The sequence below is a fragment of the Phacochoerus africanus genome, chromosome 15 (assembly GCF_016906955.1).
Source record: "Phacochoerus africanus isolate WHEZ1 chromosome 15, ROS_Pafr_v1, whole genome shotgun sequence".
Taxonomy (NCBI): Eukaryota; Metazoa; Chordata; class Mammalia; order Artiodactyla; family Suidae; genus Phacochoerus; species Phacochoerus africanus.
In genome coordinates, this window is record NC_062558.1 from 106,202,862 (window position 1) to 106,223,342 (window position 20,481).

A 20,481-nucleotide genomic window follows, 5' to 3' on the forward strand; every position below is an offset into this window, starting at 1 on the left:
CTTTTAAAAAAAATTTTTTTTTTTTTTTTTGCGGTCAAAAAAGATCAGAAGTACTCAAAACACTCAGCTAAACAAGATAAAATAAAATAGATTTCTTTACTCTGACCCTTTTAATTGTTGTTTCTATTCTAATAATGTAAATCTTTGAAAGGAGAAATACATCCTGGGTGTTTCAAACTTCCATAATCAAGGGGTCCTTATTTCATGTAGTTCTTCTAGATTTACTGATGTGAGGAAGACACTTTGGCAAAGCTGGGCAAGTGACTGAGTGAGATGTTGGGAATCTCTGAAGGTGTGAGGTGAAAACTAGAATATATTGGGTAATGAGTGAAGCCAGAATGAGCCACTGGAGCAGCCTGGCAAATAAAGACAGTGAGTCAACATATTGGTAACTAGTAACCATTTGGCATATTAACCTTTGTAAAATAAAATATTTTTGGCATCCTTCCTCTGCTAAAAACAACTAGTAGACAGACAAAAACAAGGTGGAGGGTTCCCCACCTCTGATGGATAAAACCTCTTTGCTTGACATTCAAGCTTCTCCTTCAAGCGACCTTTCCAATTTCCCAGCTGTTTCCCTACACACACTTTCTGCTCTTAATACCTTCTCTGTTCACTGTCCTTAGGACACATGCCTCTTGACCCTTATTTACCATGTGAATCGCCCCCTCCAACACACACACCACCCAACTGTCCCCAGTGAGAGCCATGCCTGTTTTCTAAGGCATGGCTCAAATCTGCTTTCCCTCTGAAGCCTTCTTTAGCAAACTTCATAGTGGGTTCTCTTCTCTGAGTGTTTAGAGCATTGACTGCTGAAGGACTCTTTTGAGACTTAGTGTGTTGGAGATTGCCTGTATGATTTGGAACTGAGAGAAGAAAAGCATGTCCTGAGCTCTGCAGCTCTCTACCCAAGTTTTCCTCACAATATACCCAAATAAGGTTAGGATGATATTATCCAGCAGCACATAAGAGCAAGGGTATAACCCCATCACAATGAATTTCATAGACCACACTGTTGTTATACAACCACCTGCTGATCATTGAGGATAGAGGTCATTCTCCTCTTGCCCAATAGTCATGGGTACCATTTCTAGACACTAGACAGAGCACTTGATATGTATTGTCTTGGTGAATCCCACAGTATCTCTAAGAAGGGGCATTAGTATCCTCTGGCTGGTCAAGGCAGAGCTCATTGCACAAATCCACATACCTGACCCAAAGCCTGGGCTCTTTCTGTCCTGGAGTACCATGTCCATGGCTGCAATGGTCAGAAATTTAATGACAGAGAATTAAAGCTAGAGAATTCACACTCTGCCTTCAAATGGAAAATATGTATCAGTAGGCAGAGGAAGGCAGAGTAGAAATCTATTTAGGGTATCAGCACAGTTAAATATCAAGGGAGTTCTGGGTACATTCAAGGGACTCCTAAGGACCTTGCACAGCTCAAGAGAGGTCTTTTTGAGTTCCCATGGGCCATAGTTAGGGTGAGACTTGGAGTGTGCTGCATCACAAGGGTGTATGCATGGCATGGAGGGCACACAGGGATCTCCTCTTCCCTGGCCACTCATTAGTGTCACCAGAGGAGGTAACCTCCATTTCCATCCTACTCTGAGCTTGCTGCTTGTCTGTCTTCCTTAGGCTGTGAACTCTTGGATGGGAGAAGCTATCTTCTTTACCCAGGTTGACACATAACTGGTATATAAACACATAATAACTTTTTTTTTACTGAATGAATGAATGACAAGTCAGTCAAGGCAAGATGTTCATAGTGGCTCCCTGGTGACAACACAATATAGTAAACCTTTATTATACCATCAGAAAGCTAGCTTATCTCACCTCGTGGTATTTCTTTCCTGTCATTTTACACTTCCCAGAAGTCTTTGGCCTCCTGGAGAACTTGACAAAACTCGAAACCTCCCAGAAATAATGTCAAAACTCATAATTTTCAGGTCTTGTCTTCTAAATTAGATTGTGAAATCCTGTAACACAAGAAGTGTGTGTGACTCTTTATACATGCACCATCTCTTTCAACACAGTGCTTCGTACAGAGCAGATCGATACAGATGCATGTTGAAAGACTGTATTGGAATGGATTAGAATTATGGCTGGGAAACTGTCCTAATAATCCAGTCACTTTGGGATAATTCTTAGTGAATTCAGATGACGAAGGGAAGACAAAATCAGGATAGTGGCAGAGATGGAAGGAAGGAGGGGAAGAAGGAAGGGGACTAGGCAGGATCTGTCAACTGCTTGAATGTGGGAGGTGAGGGCAGAAGAAGAGAGAAAAGGATTCAAAGAGTTCGAGCCAAGCTGATGGATTGAAGGCTTATGCCGGAGAGAGAAATATAGAAGTTCTTCCCCTTGACCCTGTCATCCTGACTTCATTTTAAGAATAGAGAAAAGATTCCTCAGGAATATCAGTCTGAAGTGTTCCTTGGAGAGAGACATATCTGGCAGAGTCACCCAGGAGAGTCCAAAAGGACAAAAAGGAAAGGTCTGCAGACAAGCTTTGCCCTGCTGAGGAGGAAGCGAAATTTGAGCTGAATATATTTTTGGTTGGTACAACTTGTAAGTGCTCTGTTTGATAGCAGGGTTGTTTGAATGGCCTATTTCATAACTACACATAGCTTTCCCAAATAAATGGTGTCTGTAGAATGTTCAGGTTAATGCATGAATCCAGTGTTCACGAGTGTTTGTGCTTAGAGCGACTGAGCCTTCTTTCTTAATAAGTCATCTTGGCATTTTGTCAACAAGTTAATTTGCTTTTCTAAGAAACTAGATTAATACTTCCTGTACTTTGTGCTATTCACAGATCTACAGTGCAGTGAGAAGGGGAGAAGAAACAGAAGAGACAATTGGATCCCTCCTCCACTTCTTCACAAAGCCCTCAGCCTCTGAGACAGCCCATGAAAGGATAAGCATCAGTCCGTGCTTAAAGCAATGTGTTCGAGACACTGTTTGTGAATATCGTGCCACCCTGCAAAGGACTTCCATATCTCAGTACATCACTGGCTCCCTCCTAGAAGCCACCACATCTCTAGGAGCAAGAAGTGGCCTTCTCAGTTCTTTTGGAGGATCCACTGGACGAATGATGCTGAAAGGTAATGTCTGAAATTTTGATTTTCACTTTTCGTCTTTGAATGCAGGAAAAAAATCTAAGTTCACATGTATGCATCTCCTAATAGAAAACTGAGTCCACTTATGAGTAACCTTAAAGTAGCTGCTTTAAGAGAAAGTATAAAAAGATAGTTTTTTATCAAAATTCCTTAAGGTGTAAACATTCTGAACAACAAAGGACTAAGATCTTGAAATTTTTTTTTTCAAAAGAAGTAAATGGCTAAAAAGCTATCTTTAATTTTTAAATAACCACTCAGGTAGGTTTTTTCTCCTAGTGGTTGTCTATGACAGATGTCAATTACTGTGAAAAGAAGCTCATAAACAGGTGTAGTCATGTGGTCACAGTAAAAACCAACCGTTGCACTCAGAACAGAGTAGAACATAGTTTTCTGTCCTACACAAAATTAGTCGGTTCGTGTTAACCAGAAAAGCTAAAGGCCATTTTCCAGTGATTCTTATCTTAAAAGAAAAGATAGTCAAGCATCTTGCTAAAAAACAAAAGTCAAAGAAAAATGGGGTCCCCTAGCATCAGAACTTCCCAGCAAGTAGCAGACAGGCAGGTCAGAAATGGCAGTGCACCAGAGAACCTTGGAGATTTGTGCACCGCACAGCTGTCACCACCCGCTTGGCAGCCTTCCCTGGCCGGAAGCTGCCAGCCAGACGGGGACCATGCAGAGCAGCGTTCCACTGCCTGGGGCCTGCCAAGAGCTCAGTCTGACATCCAGCAATTTCTTTCAAGAAGAGCAGCTCTTGTCCCTCCACAGCAGGCCAGGGGCCTCCACGACAATAAGCCAGGGGCCTTGCTCCTTGATCCACAACCTCCCCCATCCCATCCCACCCCACCCCACATCCCTGGGGCAGACCCTAGAGGAGGCACACACCTCATCGTGTAACATGTGAGTGCCATAATGATTTATTCTCTAGAATCACCCTAATTTTTGTGTGTTGGTTATAAATGATGAATGAAGAAAACACGAGATGTGGAAATGCTAATCCAAGAGACTAAAGAGGAGAAGCTTGGTTTTCTATGTGTTTCATTCATTCAACATACTTTTTTTTTTTTTTTGAGCCCCTAGGACATGCTAGGTAGGGAACAAAACATAGTCCCTTCCCTCATAGATTTTGCAGTCTCTAGGTAGCATGCAGTTTTCCCTTTACATAGGATTCAAAATTTCTGCTAACTACCAAGCGGACATTCTCCATTACTGCTCTTCCTGGGAATTTGGGCTGAGATTGGCATGTAGAGTTGGCATTGCTTCAGTGTTTGTGACTCTATGTGGTGACCTTATCCTGTGAGTTAATCAAGGTGCATTTATCAGATACCCACTCTGGCCCCAGCAGTATGGGGCATCCTCATAAAGTACAAGTCAGTTTACTTGCCTGTAAGTTATGATCCTAATGAGAAAGCCAGATTTGCATGCACCAAGTATTCAAAAAATAGTTTGAGACCCCAGAGAGTTAAATGCCAAATAATGTGGGAGCAGCTCTGTGCTCAGAGTGTTTATAAATGGAGTTCATATTCTATGTGACCAATGGTTTGATGGAAAACAAACAAACCACAGTCAATAGAAGCCACTTTGTTTCTTCCCCATTAATTGCAAAGGGACAGATCTCCAAGCTTCCAAAGCAAGGCAACCTTCCTCCAGTCTTGCACAGAACTTTGGAGAGTAAAAAGGGGGTCACTGGTTAAGATATCTATTGCCCTGATAATAACTTGATCTCAGTTGCCATTCACACTTCCCTGTTCAGGTCAGAATTTCCTAGATCAACATTCCTCTTTCGGAGACTTGTTGGACCATCAGCTGATAAGTTATCTTTAAATTGGGATTTTATGCAAGAGTTGGGAGTTTCTTTAACTTTCTGTTTTGCAGCTACTAAATGGTTTCTGATATCCCTCTGTGAGTAGCTTCTGCTGAATATTCTATAAGCTGGTTGGCTTCAGCTCCAAGCTGACTTCTGTAGCTCTACTTGCTCTCTTGGAAACTTTTCTGCTTCTATGCCCTCTCACATGGGATTTTCAAGGTCTGTATGTGCCATAGTGACACATACATTTCTTCAACATGCAGTGGAAGACAATGCGGAAAAAAAAATGATTCAAAAGTTACAAGGTGTTTATAGAATCTATAGGCTCAGCCTGTTGATTAGTTGGGTCTTGCGCTCTGTTAGTTGTATACTCCAGCAGGGGGTCTAGAGGATAAGTTGGTTGCTGTGCTATGGTTGTCTCTTCCTTTTTTTGTTCACTGTGTGTCCTGTGGCATTGAGTAGGCCAACAGCTTTCACTAATGTAAATCTATTAGAAGTAACACATTCAATCCCAGTTTATAAATGACTCATGTTCTAGAAGTTCATTTCTTTTCTTCCTTTTTTTTTTTTTTTTTTATTTTCCCACTGTACAGCAAGGGGGTCAGGTTTCTTCCTTTTTTTTTTTTTTCTTTTGTCTTATTGTCATTTATTGGGCTGCTCCCATGGCATATGGAGGTTCCCAGGCTAGGGGTCTAATCGGAGCTGTAGCCACCGGCCTATGCCAGAGCCACGGCAACACGGGATCCGAGCCGTGTCTGCAACCTACACCACAGCTCATGGCAACACCGGATCCTTAACCCACAGAGCAAGGCAAGGGATAGAACCCACAACCTCATGGTTCCTGGTCAGATTCGTTAACCACTGAGCCATGACGGGAACTCCTAGAAGTTCATTTCTCAGGAGCTGTGAGAATGCTTTCCTGGAAAAACAATATTAAACGTTGTGATTTGGTTCCCAGACTCTAGTCCTCAAAAACCTCTTTAACCCCAAAACACAGTTGCAATGTACACACTTCCCATGGAATAAAGAGAAAAACACAATTATTTGAATACTGAGAATCAGCCTTCAGTAAAAAAAAAGCAATAGAAGTGAGTTAAAAGTCATTTCTTGTTGAGGGAGATAATTTTAACTAAGAGGAGTGGTGTTCAACTAAAACGTCTGTGGAGATTTTGAAAAGAACTTTGGGCCATTTCAGAAATTTTAGATGTTGGCACCCGTAGTTCTGTTGTTATGGTTAATAATATTTCAAAACTCATGTCTAATGTGAACGATTCAGAAAATTATTATTGCAGTAACTATTTTTTTTATTTTAATGAGAAGCTTATAAATGGAATGAAGAAGGGAAAAGGGAGGCAGGACAGGGCTTAAATTTCCTTTCCAGAGGGCAAGGGTAAGGAAGAGAGTCAAAAAGAATGACCTCTTGGAGTTCCCATCGTGGCGCAGTGGAAATGAATCCAACTAGGAACCTTGAGGTTGCAGGTTAGATCTCTGGCCTCGCCCAGTGGGTTAAGGATCTGGCATTGCTGTGAGCTGTGGTGTAGGTCACAGATGTGGCTCAGATCTGGCGTTGCTATGGCTGTGGTATAGGCCAGCAGCTGTAGCTCTGATTCAACCTGGGAACCTCCATATGCCACAGGTGCAGCCCTAAAAAAAAAAAAAAAAGTATGACCTCTTCCACGAGAGAGATCATGTTTGAAGTGGATTAAATGGAATAAAAGGTAGAGAAAAAGGAGGATGAGAAGAGACAAATAATGTATGATTCCTTTCATACAGGGCACTTAGAATAGTCAAAAGCATAGAGACAGAAAATAGAAACATGGTTGCCAGGGGCTGATGGGGATGGGTGTGGATGGGGAGTTACTGTTAATGGATAAAGAGTTTCAGTTTAGCAAGATGAATAGAGTTTTGGAGATGGACAGTGGTGACAATGGCATAACAGAATGAAAGTACTCAGTACCACCAAACTCTTCAAAACAGCTAAATTTTATGTTATATATATTTTATCACACACATACACAAGAACTGAAGAATTTAAAAAGGAGGAGGAGCATGTTATGTAGGTCTTTGGTGCCAGGCCTAGTAACATGTTAGAAAGAACCAAGTTTGTTAAAAAGAAATATGAAGACAGCTTTTCACATGAACTGCAGGTATCCCAAGTCAACTTGACTCCTGGAAGTGGTTATGATTGTGAGATGAGGTTTGGCGCTGCCTATGATGGGTAAGAATAGGAGGATAAAATGTCCAACAAACTCTTCATTATTCACAGGGCATTCACAAGTCAGGAATTGGTAACTTGAGTATTGATTGGACAGAGTTTTGCTGCCTTTCAGCTTTACCACAGTCTGCAGGACTGTGCTAACTCTGCAACTCCATCAGCTCGCACACCTCCAACAGTACAGGTGGCTCTAGAAAAACAGCTGAAAGTCAGTACCTTCTTAGTTTTCTGCCTTCAGGACCAATGAGGATGGTCTGTCTACTAACTGGAAGTTTGCCAAACAATGAGAAACATTTTCTGATATGAAGTGTTGATCGGCAAGGGTATGCCCTTGATTACAAGGATGTACTGTCTCAAAATTGAAAATGGAGAGCTTACATTGTCTTGTCAGGGACTTCACCTAGTTGAGTGCAATCAAAGATCTCTACTTCCCGCTGGGTGCCCTTCTTTCTCTCGACATTAACCTTGCTAGAATCCCAGGACCAACTCTGTATAGCAATGGTAGCCAGAAGAATCGTTGACTTCAATAATCAGGAAGATGTTTTCTAAATCCATCACTTGCTTTGTTTCTTTTTTTCCAATGAAATCCCTACTAAAAATTACAAAAGCAAGATAAAGTATAAAGGGAGAGGAAGGAGTGAGAAATTAATAGTACCACAAAGCACTGAAATAGCAAAAGTAAAAAAGGTGAGGAAGAGAATTTCTCAATATAAGGCAGCTAACTATTTTCAAATGTGCATATTGTATCAGCCAATATAATAAATGTAGTACATTAACCTCAATTTTTCCTTCTCAAATTGTTGCTAGGTAAGTTTGTAGATTAAAGGATTGAATTTTTACATATAACCACAAAGCATAGTTACCCATATTTAAATTATGTAGTAGAAATGAAAATTCTACTGTTCATTTTTAACCAGTTTGGGTGTGAGTATGTATATGTATAGAATAACTATATTAAAGTTTGTCATAAATTATGGACTATAAATAGAATATTAATATGAAAACAAAAAGTGCCCTACAAATGTAGTATTCTTGTTTGAAAATGGAGAACATTTTTTTCTAATTTTCAACTTACTGTCTTCTACTATAGTAAGTATATTCTATTTGTGTCACTTTCTAAAGTGAATAGCTTTGAGTATAAAAATAAGTCCTAGTAAGAATACATACACACACATTTTAACTATGTGATTCTAGCTCGTAAATAATTTAGTTTACTAAGGCTGTCTTTGTCGACTTCCTCCTAAGCAAAACAATTACCTTTTACATGCCTACCAGGCAGGGAAAGGCACATGCATAGTTCTAATTCCAGGATTTAAGTTTATTTAAAGAAATCCTCTGGCTTACTAGCTTTATGACCTTGAAATTATTTTCTCGATGTTAAAGTATGCTTCAGTGTAACTTGGGGTATGTTTTTGTACCAGTTAATCAACTGAAAAGTATTTGTCTGCTGGCCACTATGGCCTGGGACTATGTTACCTCTGGGAAGAGGGCAAAAGACCACATTCACATTTGGAGGCCTTCAACTTGTGAAATAATATTTCTCACTCTAGAGAAAATGTAATATTAGGTTTTAGGTCTGCTGAGGTAGCCCTTGCTACCCTCAAGACATCCATAAAGTGCTAGGCTATTCACTTATGGTGGGGTCTGTAGCTCATGGGGCTGGGAAGTTCATGAGCACAGGTCAAAAGCCCCTCTGCCTTGGAATAACAGGTGGCTAGGTGTCATCCAGGAGTGTGACTCCATGCCCAGGTGTGACCAGATGTAACCTTAACATGCTCAGGTGTAAGTCCATACCCCTGCTTATAAGCAGGAGGAACTTCTCCAAAGCTCCAGTGGAGAGCCAAGTTACCTATTTCAAATGTTACCTGTGACAAGATGCTTCTTGCATCAAAATAATTATGTGTATTTTGGGTGGGGGGAGGAGGGTCAAGTAGAGGAATTACATATTTATTTGAATTTTTTCAAGATGACATCCCCATTACTGTTAGCTCTGAAATTGTAAACTCTTCCATCTATAAAGAAAGAGTTGGGATCAGAGAAGGATTAGAGTTAAATAGAATCATAGAAATAGCTGTTAATAATACTAAATAGTTTTATAGCTATTTAGTATTTGGTTAATAATAATAGTTTTCATTCTTTCTGGGTGCCAGGTATTACTCTGAGTGCTTTACATGTGATTTCATTGAAAACCATGCAATGGTCCAGTGAGGGAGGTACTATTTACTGATGAGGAAACCAAGGCCTGGAGACATGAAGAAACTTACTCAGGGGAACCCAGGTAGTCAGTGACAGTCAGTACTTAAACCCAGGGGACCTGTTGAGTGCTTACTGTGTTTCAGGCAATGCACTAAGTCCTTTATCTGCATTGTTTCATTTCATTAGTCCTTATTGCGGGTTGACTTGTGTCCCCTGAAAAGAGACATGATGTTCTAACTCCCAGGACCTATGGATGAGACCTTGTTTAGAAATAAGGTCTTTGCATATATAATTGAGTTAAGATGAGGTTTTTTTCAGAATGGCCCCAAACCCAGTGACTAGTTTTCCTTATCAGAAGAAGAGACAGGGAGACAGGCCATGTGGGCGAAGACCATGCGATAATGGAGGCAGAGATTGGAGTGATGCAGTTACAAACCAGAGAATATCAAGAACTGCTAGGAAGAGGCTGGAAAGAATTCTGACCAGAGTCTCAGAGGGAGCATTGTCTTGCCAACACCTTGCTTTTGGACTTCTAGCCTCAAGAACTGAGAATAAAGTTCTGTTATTTTAAACCATCCCACTGGTGGTATTTTGTTACAGTAGAACTAGGAAACTGAGATAGTCCTTTTGATGATCCTCTAAGGATTAAATTATTAGCACCAGGAAACTGAAGCTCATAGAGGTTAAGTGACTTGTCCAAGGTCACATGACTAGTAGCTGTGTGTAGCCAACCCAGATCAAGCCTCTCCAAGGCCTGTGGTCACAGCTGCAGTGGAGACCACATTTGCAGCTCTCCAGTGGCACCTGTCCACTTCTGCTTTGTTTTAGTTGTTTGGGGATATTTCTCGTCCCAGGGTTTAACACTCATTCTCCTCTCCCACACACACCTTGCCTGGCACAGGGCTAGTGCAGAACAGTCAGTCTGTAAACCTTTGTAGATTCAAATGGCAGTGTGTTCATAAAATCAGGAAACATTCTAATCATCGCTTTTTGTAATATTTAATTGAATGAGATAATTTTAGAACCGAAGAAAGAAATCACTGATTTTACACTATAGGTTGCACTAACATCAAATTCATACAAAATGAAAATGCACGTATATTCAGGAAGTTTCTAAGCTAGCACAAAAACTATTTTCAGTATCTCAAAAGCTCTTATCAGTGCAAGGGGAATGGGGCCTTCCTTGCTCCCTGTCTGAACTCTTCTCTCCTCTTTCTCAGAGCCCTCCTAACTCCCAGCTCATTCACTCCTCACTTGCTACTCCCCCAAAAACACAACCTCCTGTTCTCTCTGCAGTGGATCCCAGCTGAGCTTTGTGAAGGGAGGGACCTGATGGATTGGACTAGAGACCTGGAGTGTTGACTGATGAGAGAAACTCTGCCAGGAGGGCCAGGGACAGATAGAGGAGCTGGTAATGGCAGAGGGATTGGGGTTTCCCGGTGCAAAGGTATGAGACAGGAAAAGGCATGGTGTGTTCAGGGACTACTGGTCTACTAGGCTGTTCTGGCCGAAGCTTGGGGAGTACAGGGAGGAAGTAGGAAGGCATGGTACTGGGGCTGGGGCTAGGGGAAAAAATAAGTCTCCAGGGGTCTGTATTTCATGATAAAGAGCTTGGATGTTGCCTTGTAAGTAGTGAGAGTCACTGAAGAGTTCTGAGGAAGGGTGTGATGTGATCAGATCTTTTACAAAGACCCATCTGGCTGCAGTGTGGGGTGGGGCTGCTCAGAGTGTCATCCGTTGCCCACCTGCATCAGAATCACCCAGCCTAAGTGTCCAAATTATACCTTCCTAGGCTTCACCTACCAAATTAGAATCTCTAATACTTCAGGAATTATGTTCTTGACGTGGAAGGTAGATCCAGGGAAAGAGCAGTGAGAACTGGAGGCATTTAGGAGGCCATTGCTAACGCATAGTGCCATACTGTTGGCACATTTAGCAATTGGTGAAAATTACAAAAAGGCCCCTCCTCCCCACTCTCCGAAGGATGATGTGACACATACATCATTTTGTGTGCAGCATGCGGGTAAAGATATTTGTGCAGTGCACAAACTGTTCACTGCGCCAAAGAGTCTAAATCCTTTGGAAGCAGCAGAGAGGTATAAGAGGTAGAATTTATAGAATGTAGAGACAATGAATGTAGCAGGGATAAATGGAGTCAAGTCTAAGATGACCATGAATTTTAGCTTTAAAGAAATCATTTCAGATCCTTTCAATGTGTTATTAATGGTGAAAATTAATAGATTGTTGGATCATAGGCCTATCCTCCCTCCCTATCACATTAAAAAATCAAGAAGTTAGGGGTTGGTTAAATCCAAAAAGGTTGGGGAAGACAGCAACCCCAGTCGGTCAGTTGAGATTCTCATATTTGAGCTGGTCATAAAAATGTCAAGTCCTAATTACAGAAACTCAGAGTTAGTTTGCAAGGTAGTTATTTGAAACTCAAAGAAACAACAGTATAACACTGAACTCATGACTGTTTTTAAATGAAAAGATCCTTAAAAATGATTTTTCATTGTCCATAAGCAATATTACCCCCAAACAAACTGGAATAAGAAGTCATTGCATTTACCGCCCCCCCCCCCCAAAAAAGAGGCAGGTTTAGAGAAGGATAAAGAGCAGATAGATAACCTTGAGGGAGTTAAGAAATACATTTAAACTTAAATGAGGAGAGAAGATTAAGAATAGTATTTAAAGGGAGTTCCTGTTGTGGCTCAGTGGGTTAAGGACCCAACATTGTCTCTGTGAGAATACAGGTTCAATCCCTGGCCTCACTCAGTGGGTTAAGGATCTGGTGTTGCCACAAGCTGTAGTGTAGGTCACAGATATGGCTCAGATCCCGTGTTGCCATGGCTATGGCATAGGCCACAGCTGCAGCTCCGATTCAGTCCCCGGCCCCGGAATTTCCATATACCTCAAGTGCAGCTATAAAAAGAAGAAAAAATAGTATTTAAAGCTGAAACAAACAGTTACTAATAGAAAAATAAAGTTTAAAAATATACCTTGCAGGAGTTCCCGTTGTGGCGCAGTGGTTAACAAATCATGAGGTTGCGGATTCGATCCCTGGCCTTGCTCAGTGAGTTAAGGACCTGGCATTGCCATGAGCTGTGGTGTAGGTGGCAGACACGGCTCGGATGCTGGGTTGCTGTGGCTCTGGCGTACATTGGTGTCTACGGCTCCGATTAGACATCTAGCCTGGGAATCTCCATATGCCATGGGAGTGGCCCTAGAAAAGGCAAAAGGACCAAAAAAAAAAAAAAAAAAAAACTTGCTGTGGAGAATGGGCCAGATTCCTCATCCTTCACTGAAGTGATTAAATACATTCTTGAAAGGGAAGGAAATGTATATTTTTTAAAATGGGATGAAAATCTTTTTCACCCTTGGGCTATAACTGCCAAAGAATAGACACAAAATCCTGCAAAAATGGTTACCTCCAAAAGAAGCCTTTTACTTGTCTCCTACCCATCTATACTGTTTGAAAGTTAATTTCCATGTGCACATACTATGTGAATGTTTCAAAAGAGGTATTTGGAGCCTATGTGAGGACTGATGAATTCAAGCCCCTTGTTTTCAATAGTATTGTTTTTGACAGCCATAACACAGACTATTTGGGGCTCATATTCCGATGAGAAGAGAAACAGAGGCTTTGTTGAAGTAAGCAGGGAGCAAGGGGCTCAGGATGAATATGGAATTATTTGGGGCTCTCTTTGTCAGTATTTTCATGAAATGGAACCGGAACATCATTCTGTCTTGGCTTGAGTCTTGACTACACCATGTCATCTTGAATAGGTGATTTTGTCTTCCTAGGCTTTGGTGTCTGCCACCATAACGCAGGAATAAGAGCAACAACTTCATAGAGTTTTTCTGAGGATTAAATAAGACAACTTCTGCAAAGAACTTAGCATAGTGTCTGGCATCTAACATGTGTTCAGTAAATGTTATGGCAATGATGTGATGCTGAGGATGATGATGTGGGTAATGATGATTGCACCCCCCCTTTACTAGCCCCTTGAAATGCCAGCCCTCCACTGTTCTTCATTCGGGTGCTCTGCTTTTAGCTCAGTCATAGTTGTACAAAAGAAGGAAACATAGATTCCATGTTTCCCTGGCTAAAAGCCCAGAGAAGTAGCATCATATGGGACACTTGAAAGGAGGTATCTAGAGGCTGGAGGCCACCGCTATATAAAATCTTTAGTTAGATTTTCCTTAGGACTCAAGCATCAAGGCCATTCATTAATTCATTTAACAAATATTTACTGAGTATCTTCTTTGTGCCGAGCACTGTGCTAGGCCCTGAGGATAAAACAGTGAATAAGACAAAGTCTTAACTTTCAAGGAAGTCACCTGCTAGTGGAGGAGATGGGGATATAAACATGCAATTTTCACATGAGAATAAATGTTATTTTTGAAGTAAGAACAGGATGTAGGGGCTCAGAGGGAAGTCCTTATACCATCTTGAATGAAGTCAGAGGTTTCTAAAACCACTTAAGAGCCTGGATAAATGTGAACACCTATTTAACCAAGGAAAGCAAGTCCTTACCTGTATTATGAAGCTTCTCTTGTTTCTGCTTCATCTCTGTTAATATCATCTCTCTTCCCTCCAGAGTAGAAAAGACACTAAACATTTATTCCTGGAATTGGGCACCATGTCTACTAGGATTGGTAAAAAAATTAGTGTTCATATTTAGAATTTGTACCTTTTTATGAAGATGCATTACTCTTTACAATAGAATCAAATGAGATTTTTCAGTATGTGTAACTAATCCTTTTGAGTGTTTTTAAATTGTTTATCTTTTTAAAGAACAAAAACTTCATTTAAATGAGCTATGAAAATTCTTGTCCAGGGGAACATTTATAGAACATAATGGAATATGCTTATAATTTGTTTATTATAACATGTGGGTCAGTAGCAAATATTTAAGAGGGAAAAAGGAGAAGATCTCAGGATAGTCTGAGTCATTATTTAAACTTCTGTTGGAATTAGGTCTTAAAACCCAAGAAATTACTAGTACAGTTGAAAGTAAGAGGGCATTTTAAGAGTGTTTAGTTTTCAATGGACTGAAGTCTAACAAAAGATATTTTACTACCTTCTGGAAAGTCTAAAATGTTTTGCCAACTGGAAATATGTACATATTTGGTATTTTAAGTTTTGTAACTCTGTATTTCATAACAACAAGCTTAAAAAAAAGAATGTGTATAATATTAATCCCACAGACAATTCTATGATGACCTGAACAAATGGATGCTTCATCTTCTCTGAGGCTCTACCTATGAATTTTACAGTCACCAGAAGTACCCTGGAAGCAGTTGTAGGAATTTTACCCTTCTTATATCCAAAATCTCATTTTTGCATTAATAATCAGACTCATCTAAAATCCACTTCAAGCTGGTATTATTGTGAATGACCTGGGAATGTGGAGGGGAAATGAGAGTAAAGAAGTTTTAGACTCTGGCAACTCACAAAATCTGGGATTATGGACTACCAAATCTAGAACCAAAACCTTTAACTGGATTTAATGGGGTAAAACCAGCCTTTGATCACAAGTCTGTCTGATTCCCAATCCAAGTTCTTAACCACTCGGAAACCCTCAAGTTTTATCTCCAGCTCAGATCTCAGCCTATCCTGTGTGTGTGTGTGTGTGTGTGTGTGTGTTTACATACATACATATATAATTACAACATGGAACCCCCAATTTGAATGAGGTTTCATCAGACTACAAAATTGATCATTTCCCTACACTCCTGCTGCCTCCTTGGCCTAGACTTTAAGGATTTTAAGGATATCTCAAGCATTCTTTGATATGTGTACCTATTGGAAAGATCATCTCATCTATAGCTGTGTTGTCATAGTACAGAATCAACCAAATTGAAGAAGAAATCTCAGAATATATTTGTTGAGTGGGTGAATGAATAAATGAACATATGCACACGACTTGAGGCTAACACGCAGTTACCTGTACTAAATCCAGGAAGAAATGTTTGAAGCCACCTGATTCAAAGCTGTGTGCATCACCAACATCCAAAGTTAATTTACCAGCAATTCTTGTTATTTAAGCACCATTTACAAAAGTCATTTGGGCTGGTCCCAGCCATACTCAATGTGTGACTGAAGGCACATTGCAGAAGACTTGACCATCCATGACTCATATAAGGCACATTTAAACCTTTGATCTTCATTGGCCTTGAGCAGGAAAGCCTGTCCTGTTGGGAGGTATTAACTGGCCCATAGCCATGGAATGATTTCTCTCTGGTCTGTTCTGTCTGCCCTTATAGCACTGCATCAGTTGTCAAGTGCTTCTGAAGGTCTTATCTCTTCAAAGTGGGCCCACACTGTTTTTGAGAAAAGGAGGGAAAAAAGATTGGCTCCAATCTCTGCATTAGTCCTGCTTTGAAGGGTCTGGGATCTCTTTCCCAAACAAAGAGATGAGGGCACCTCCATTCTCCAGTCCTCACGCTGAGAGAGGAGTCCCTGTCTCCTTCATATTTAGGGGGAAGCCCTCTTCTCTAAGGTCATCATACCTGGGCACATCAAGAACAGGCTGCTGGTGGCAGAAGTTCGTTTACCCTGCAAATATTTATTAAACACCTGCACTGCCAGGAACCAGGAGTAGAACAGACATTTTCCCTAATCACGTGGAGCTTGAAGACCAGTAAGGATCAGATAATTACAAAAATAAATGACAAACGGTGGCCATGGTACATGCTACCAGGGAGAGGGCCATGGTTGTGTGAGAACCTCTAAAAGGGAGATTTGACCCAGGAAGAGAAGGCAGTGATGTTTAGGCTGAGGGCTAAAGGTCCAATAGATGTTAACTGAGCAAAGGGGAGCTGGAAGAATTTTCTAAACAGAAGTGACCATTTGTGCAAAGGCCCAGCGGCAGCTGGGAATATGACAAGTTTGAGGTTTGAATGGAGAGCAGAGATCTGGAGGGTTCCTCAAGAAAGTCTAGAGAACTCAGAACAACAAAGACTAGCAGGTGCTCACTGTGGACCGGGCACTCCCACAGTGTTGTTGTTTTTTCTTTAATATTATCTATTTAAGACTCACATTTTTACATGTGAAGAAATTAAGCCACAGAAAGGCAAAACGAACCACCAGGTAGTACAGGCTCTTGTTAAGGGTTTCTGTCTGTCTCCTTAGGAGCCGTGGGAAGCCATCAGAAGGTTTTAAGCAGAAATGAATAATAGGATTTCTCTTTCATCAAAAGGATGATTCTGACAAAAATCAACTAGAGATGCCTCCACCTACACTGCCCCTCCAGCCTTCTTTGTACCCAAATATAAGTACATTTAAAACTGTCATGGATGTTAAATCTGAAAATAAATGATTCTTCTGAAAAAGAGACTGAAGTGCTGTGCTGGCAACTCTAATCCAAGTTTAGATGAGAGGCTTGTGGTATGGACTAGAAAGGGGGATTGAAGCCTCTTCCCCTCCAGTCTCAGGGGGACTTTTAGCCCTCCCCTACTCCAAGCCAGACTCACTGAGTACTGAGTCATAGCAATGTCTTGCTCTGACCAGCAGAGCAAAAACTTCTTCACGGGCCAAATCCAGGCCCTGTGGCTTTTTCTTTGACAGCTGCAATATTTTTTTAAATTAGGAAATTTTGCATTAACATGTAGAGTTCTGGCTTTCCTAGCACCCCTGGGCCACTATCCTCCCTGGGCCCTTTGCACTGGCCCTGGTCCATGCACTCACCCCCAAGTAAGACATACCAGCTCCCTTTTCTCATATTCCTGGCCCCATCACTGAGTTGTCTCTCTCCCAGCTCAGGTCTCATTTTCTCACTTATCTGGCTTTCCAACATCTGCATGTGTGACTCCTGGATGGTATGCTAAGGAGGATTTCTTATGGACTGTGTTCTGAACCTAAAACATAAGGTTCATGGGTTTAGGAGGCTGGGCTGGAAATTGGGACGAAGAGGAGAAGGGCTCTAAATGTACGAATGTCTTCTTTGAACTGGCTTCTCTTGCAGGATCTTGTCCACACAGGAAAAGTACTTGAGATAAAGTGCCAGAGTGGGAATGAGTGCAGTGCCTAGAAAACAATGAGGAAGTGATTTTCAGCAAGAACCTCATGGGTGGATACAGTGAGGCATAAGGCTGATTTGGTAATGTGGTCAAAGTTTGGAGAGAACAAAGTGAAAATTTGGATGTAAAGTATTAGAGAGCCATCATAGGCTCTTCAGCAGGTTGAATTTTAGGAAGGATGGACCAACAAAAGCCTGTTATGGTCAAGAGCCTGGAGGTAGGACACCCTTGGTGGGAGAGTGGCTATTACAAACCTGCATGAGTATTCCCAGATCAGGAATGATGTGCTCAGAATAAAGGGCCAGGAGCCAGTGGGAGGCCATTTAGTTTTCATTGGCACAGGGCAGTGGTTCAGGAAAATGATTGGGCTTGAAAATTTAGCATCACTGGGAGAAAAATGAAATGTAATAAAAATTACAGTTGGTTAAGAATGGAGGCATTTTTACTACGACATAGCAGCATTGTGAAAATCCCCGAGCTCGTGCCAAGGGATAGATGCTGCTAAACTTCTCCTGGAGTCAGGGCATTTGAGTGCTCTTGGCAAGGTTGGCTCAGCCAGAGGGGCTGGGAGCGGGGCCCCCTCAGTCTTCCATAAAGCATAGATCTTGCCCAAATGTGGAAAACCTTTAGGGACGTGAAAACCATTAGGGATCTGTAGCTCTGAATTGAACCAAGCAGAATAAACAAACCCCTGCCCAAACTGGAACTTGTTGGATGCCTTTCAGAGTTATCCAAGGGGAAAGTTAGGGGCCTCAAGGGTCTTCAAGTGAATTAATGTCCTGTTTCACTGCTTCACTCCAGTGTGATATAACTGTGGGTACTTTGGTCTTTGTCCTTTTTTGAAGTGTCTTAACACCTCAGTTGCAAACCCAGAAATGGACTGTATTCTGAAGCTAAAACATATACAGTATACTTTTTCTTCCCTGCTAATGGGACCTTAAAGCCCAAGTTAGATCTTCTGGAAGTATGTTACATATTCAGGAACTAAGCTGGAAAAGCTCCAGAGAGCATTCACATTTTCCATAGACAGGGTCTTGGTAAGTTCTCAACCTTAATTTCTATTTTCAATATCCTTTGTCACTCTTCCAGCCTCAGAGTTTAGTTTTCAATATGCATAATAGAGCTTAACTTGATGTGTCTCTCCTGATAATAGTTAAGTGGCATGTTTTCTTTTTTGACCCCATTTTTTTTAATAGAGAGGCTTTTTCACAGAGAATTATAAACACTCATTCATTCGCTAGTCAATTTGGTGCCTTCTGCCTAGACATTTTCTTAGGCACTGTTTGGGGACAGTGAAAGGGGTGGATTGAAAAAGAATAAACAATACCCCATCTCCCTAATGTTCACAATCTATTAAAAGGTGGAGATGGAAATGGGGCTAGGAAACCAAGACACAGAGCAGCTAAGGACCAAACCCTGGATGATCACGAATCTAGAGGTCACAGAAGTATGGTGTGAACTAATCTTGACCTAGACTTGAGGTCTTAGTCTGACTCTGGTCCACCTTTAGGAAATACAGTGTAATATAGCATAATATGAGAACACTGACAAAATGCTGGCTGTGGCTTTGTTCTAACCAGGATGAAAAAAAACAAAAACAAAAATGGTGTTTTTCTTCTCTAGAAATCGATGATTTAGTTGACAGAAAGACAGATATGCTATGATGGAGCATGAAAATGTGAGAAAAAAGGATGTATGCCTGTATGTGTGACTGGGTCACCTTGCTATACAGTAGAAAATTGACAGAACACTCTAAACCAGCTATAATGGAAAAAATAAAAATCATTATAAGAAAAAAAATAAAGATATGCAAACATGTGGTTACATTGTGCTGTGGCACATATGAGGCAAAGAGAAGTGATTGAGAGTGTGCATTTAGATGACAAACCTAAATACCAGATCTACAACACACAAGCTGTGTGTCCTGGAACAGATTAGTTAACCTTTCTTTTTCTAAGTTTCATCATCCCTCCTGTAAAAAGGGGACAATGCAGATACTTGCCTTAGAAAATTATAATGGGATAAAATCAATGAACCTAATGAATATAAAGTGATGAGCACACTGTCCAAAACAAAACAAAAAATGTGGAGATGGAGCAAGAAGACTTTCCAGAAATAGGAAGAACAAAGGCTTAGATCAGGATGGTTCTCAAAGAGGGGGTAGAAAGGGGTCAGGTTTGGCAGGAGGGAGAGACCATGGAGGGAATTGTGGGAAATGGAGCTGGGAAGGGAGCCTTGGTCTGGAGAATGTCTGGTGCTGAGGGTGGACTCTGGGTCAAGGCAGACCTCAGGAGGATAGGGATCTAGACAGAGCTTTTCCTGGCAACCACCATCCCCATTCCATGATTCTAGGCTGCAGCCACACCCCACCTGCTTGAAGGGTTTCTCTTTTCTTCCCAGCTGGTTCAGCTGGCACAGGTAAATTCCTTTTCCTCCTCTATCTCAGCCATGACGAAATTTTAAAAATTTAATGCAAATTGTTCTTTTTAAAAGAAAGAGAAAGGATAGAAGGAAATGAGGGAGGAAAAGGGGAAAGGGAGAGAAATGGACAGGGGATGGGAAGAAAAGGACATACACATGCACTGAAGAAACAGATATGTTCAGCAGAGCACAGGTTCATTTATCAAAAGTGGGTCAGGCAGATGAACCTTGCCAAAGAATTCCATTTGTAGGACTTCTGTTCTCTTCCTTGCTTCTACCTTGAATGTTTGGACTTGGAGAAACTACACTCACTATCTGAGGGAAAGTCTGCTGACATGTATGCCACATGCCTTCCAGAACTTTCTGACCTCTCCACAGTAAGGGGTGGGGGCCATGTCTTGGATTCCTTTGGCCCTAGGCTGTGTCACATTCCTTTGTCTTTATCAGTCTCTCCATCAGTTCATTCAATGACAGTTACTAAACTCTTCTCTCTAGGCTCTCTATCAGAAGTTGGAGATAGCACATAAAGTATAGGAGGTCCAAACACAACAGTGTTGTGGACTCTGAAAACAGCACCTCCCAGAAAGGACCAGGGCTACCTGGAGCACCTCTGCATCACATATAGTACCCAAAGGTGACTGCCTGGTGTTTAACTTGGACTTAAATTATAGTGGTTTTATTTATTTATTTATTTTTATTTTTAT

At 41.2% G+C, this 20,481-nt stretch overlaps 1 protein-coding gene across 1 annotated transcript in view; it reads left to right on the forward strand.

The window, feature by feature from the left end:
* The window catches only part of PLCE1 (phospholipase C epsilon 1), a 349,119-nt gene that overhangs the window by 145,030 nt on the left and 183,608 nt on the right, over positions 1-20,481 (forward strand). The window contains 1 exon segment of the mRNA XM_047759463.1: positions 2,813-3,101. Within this exon segment, the coding sequence (XP_047615419.1) occupies positions 2,813-3,101 (289 nt within the window).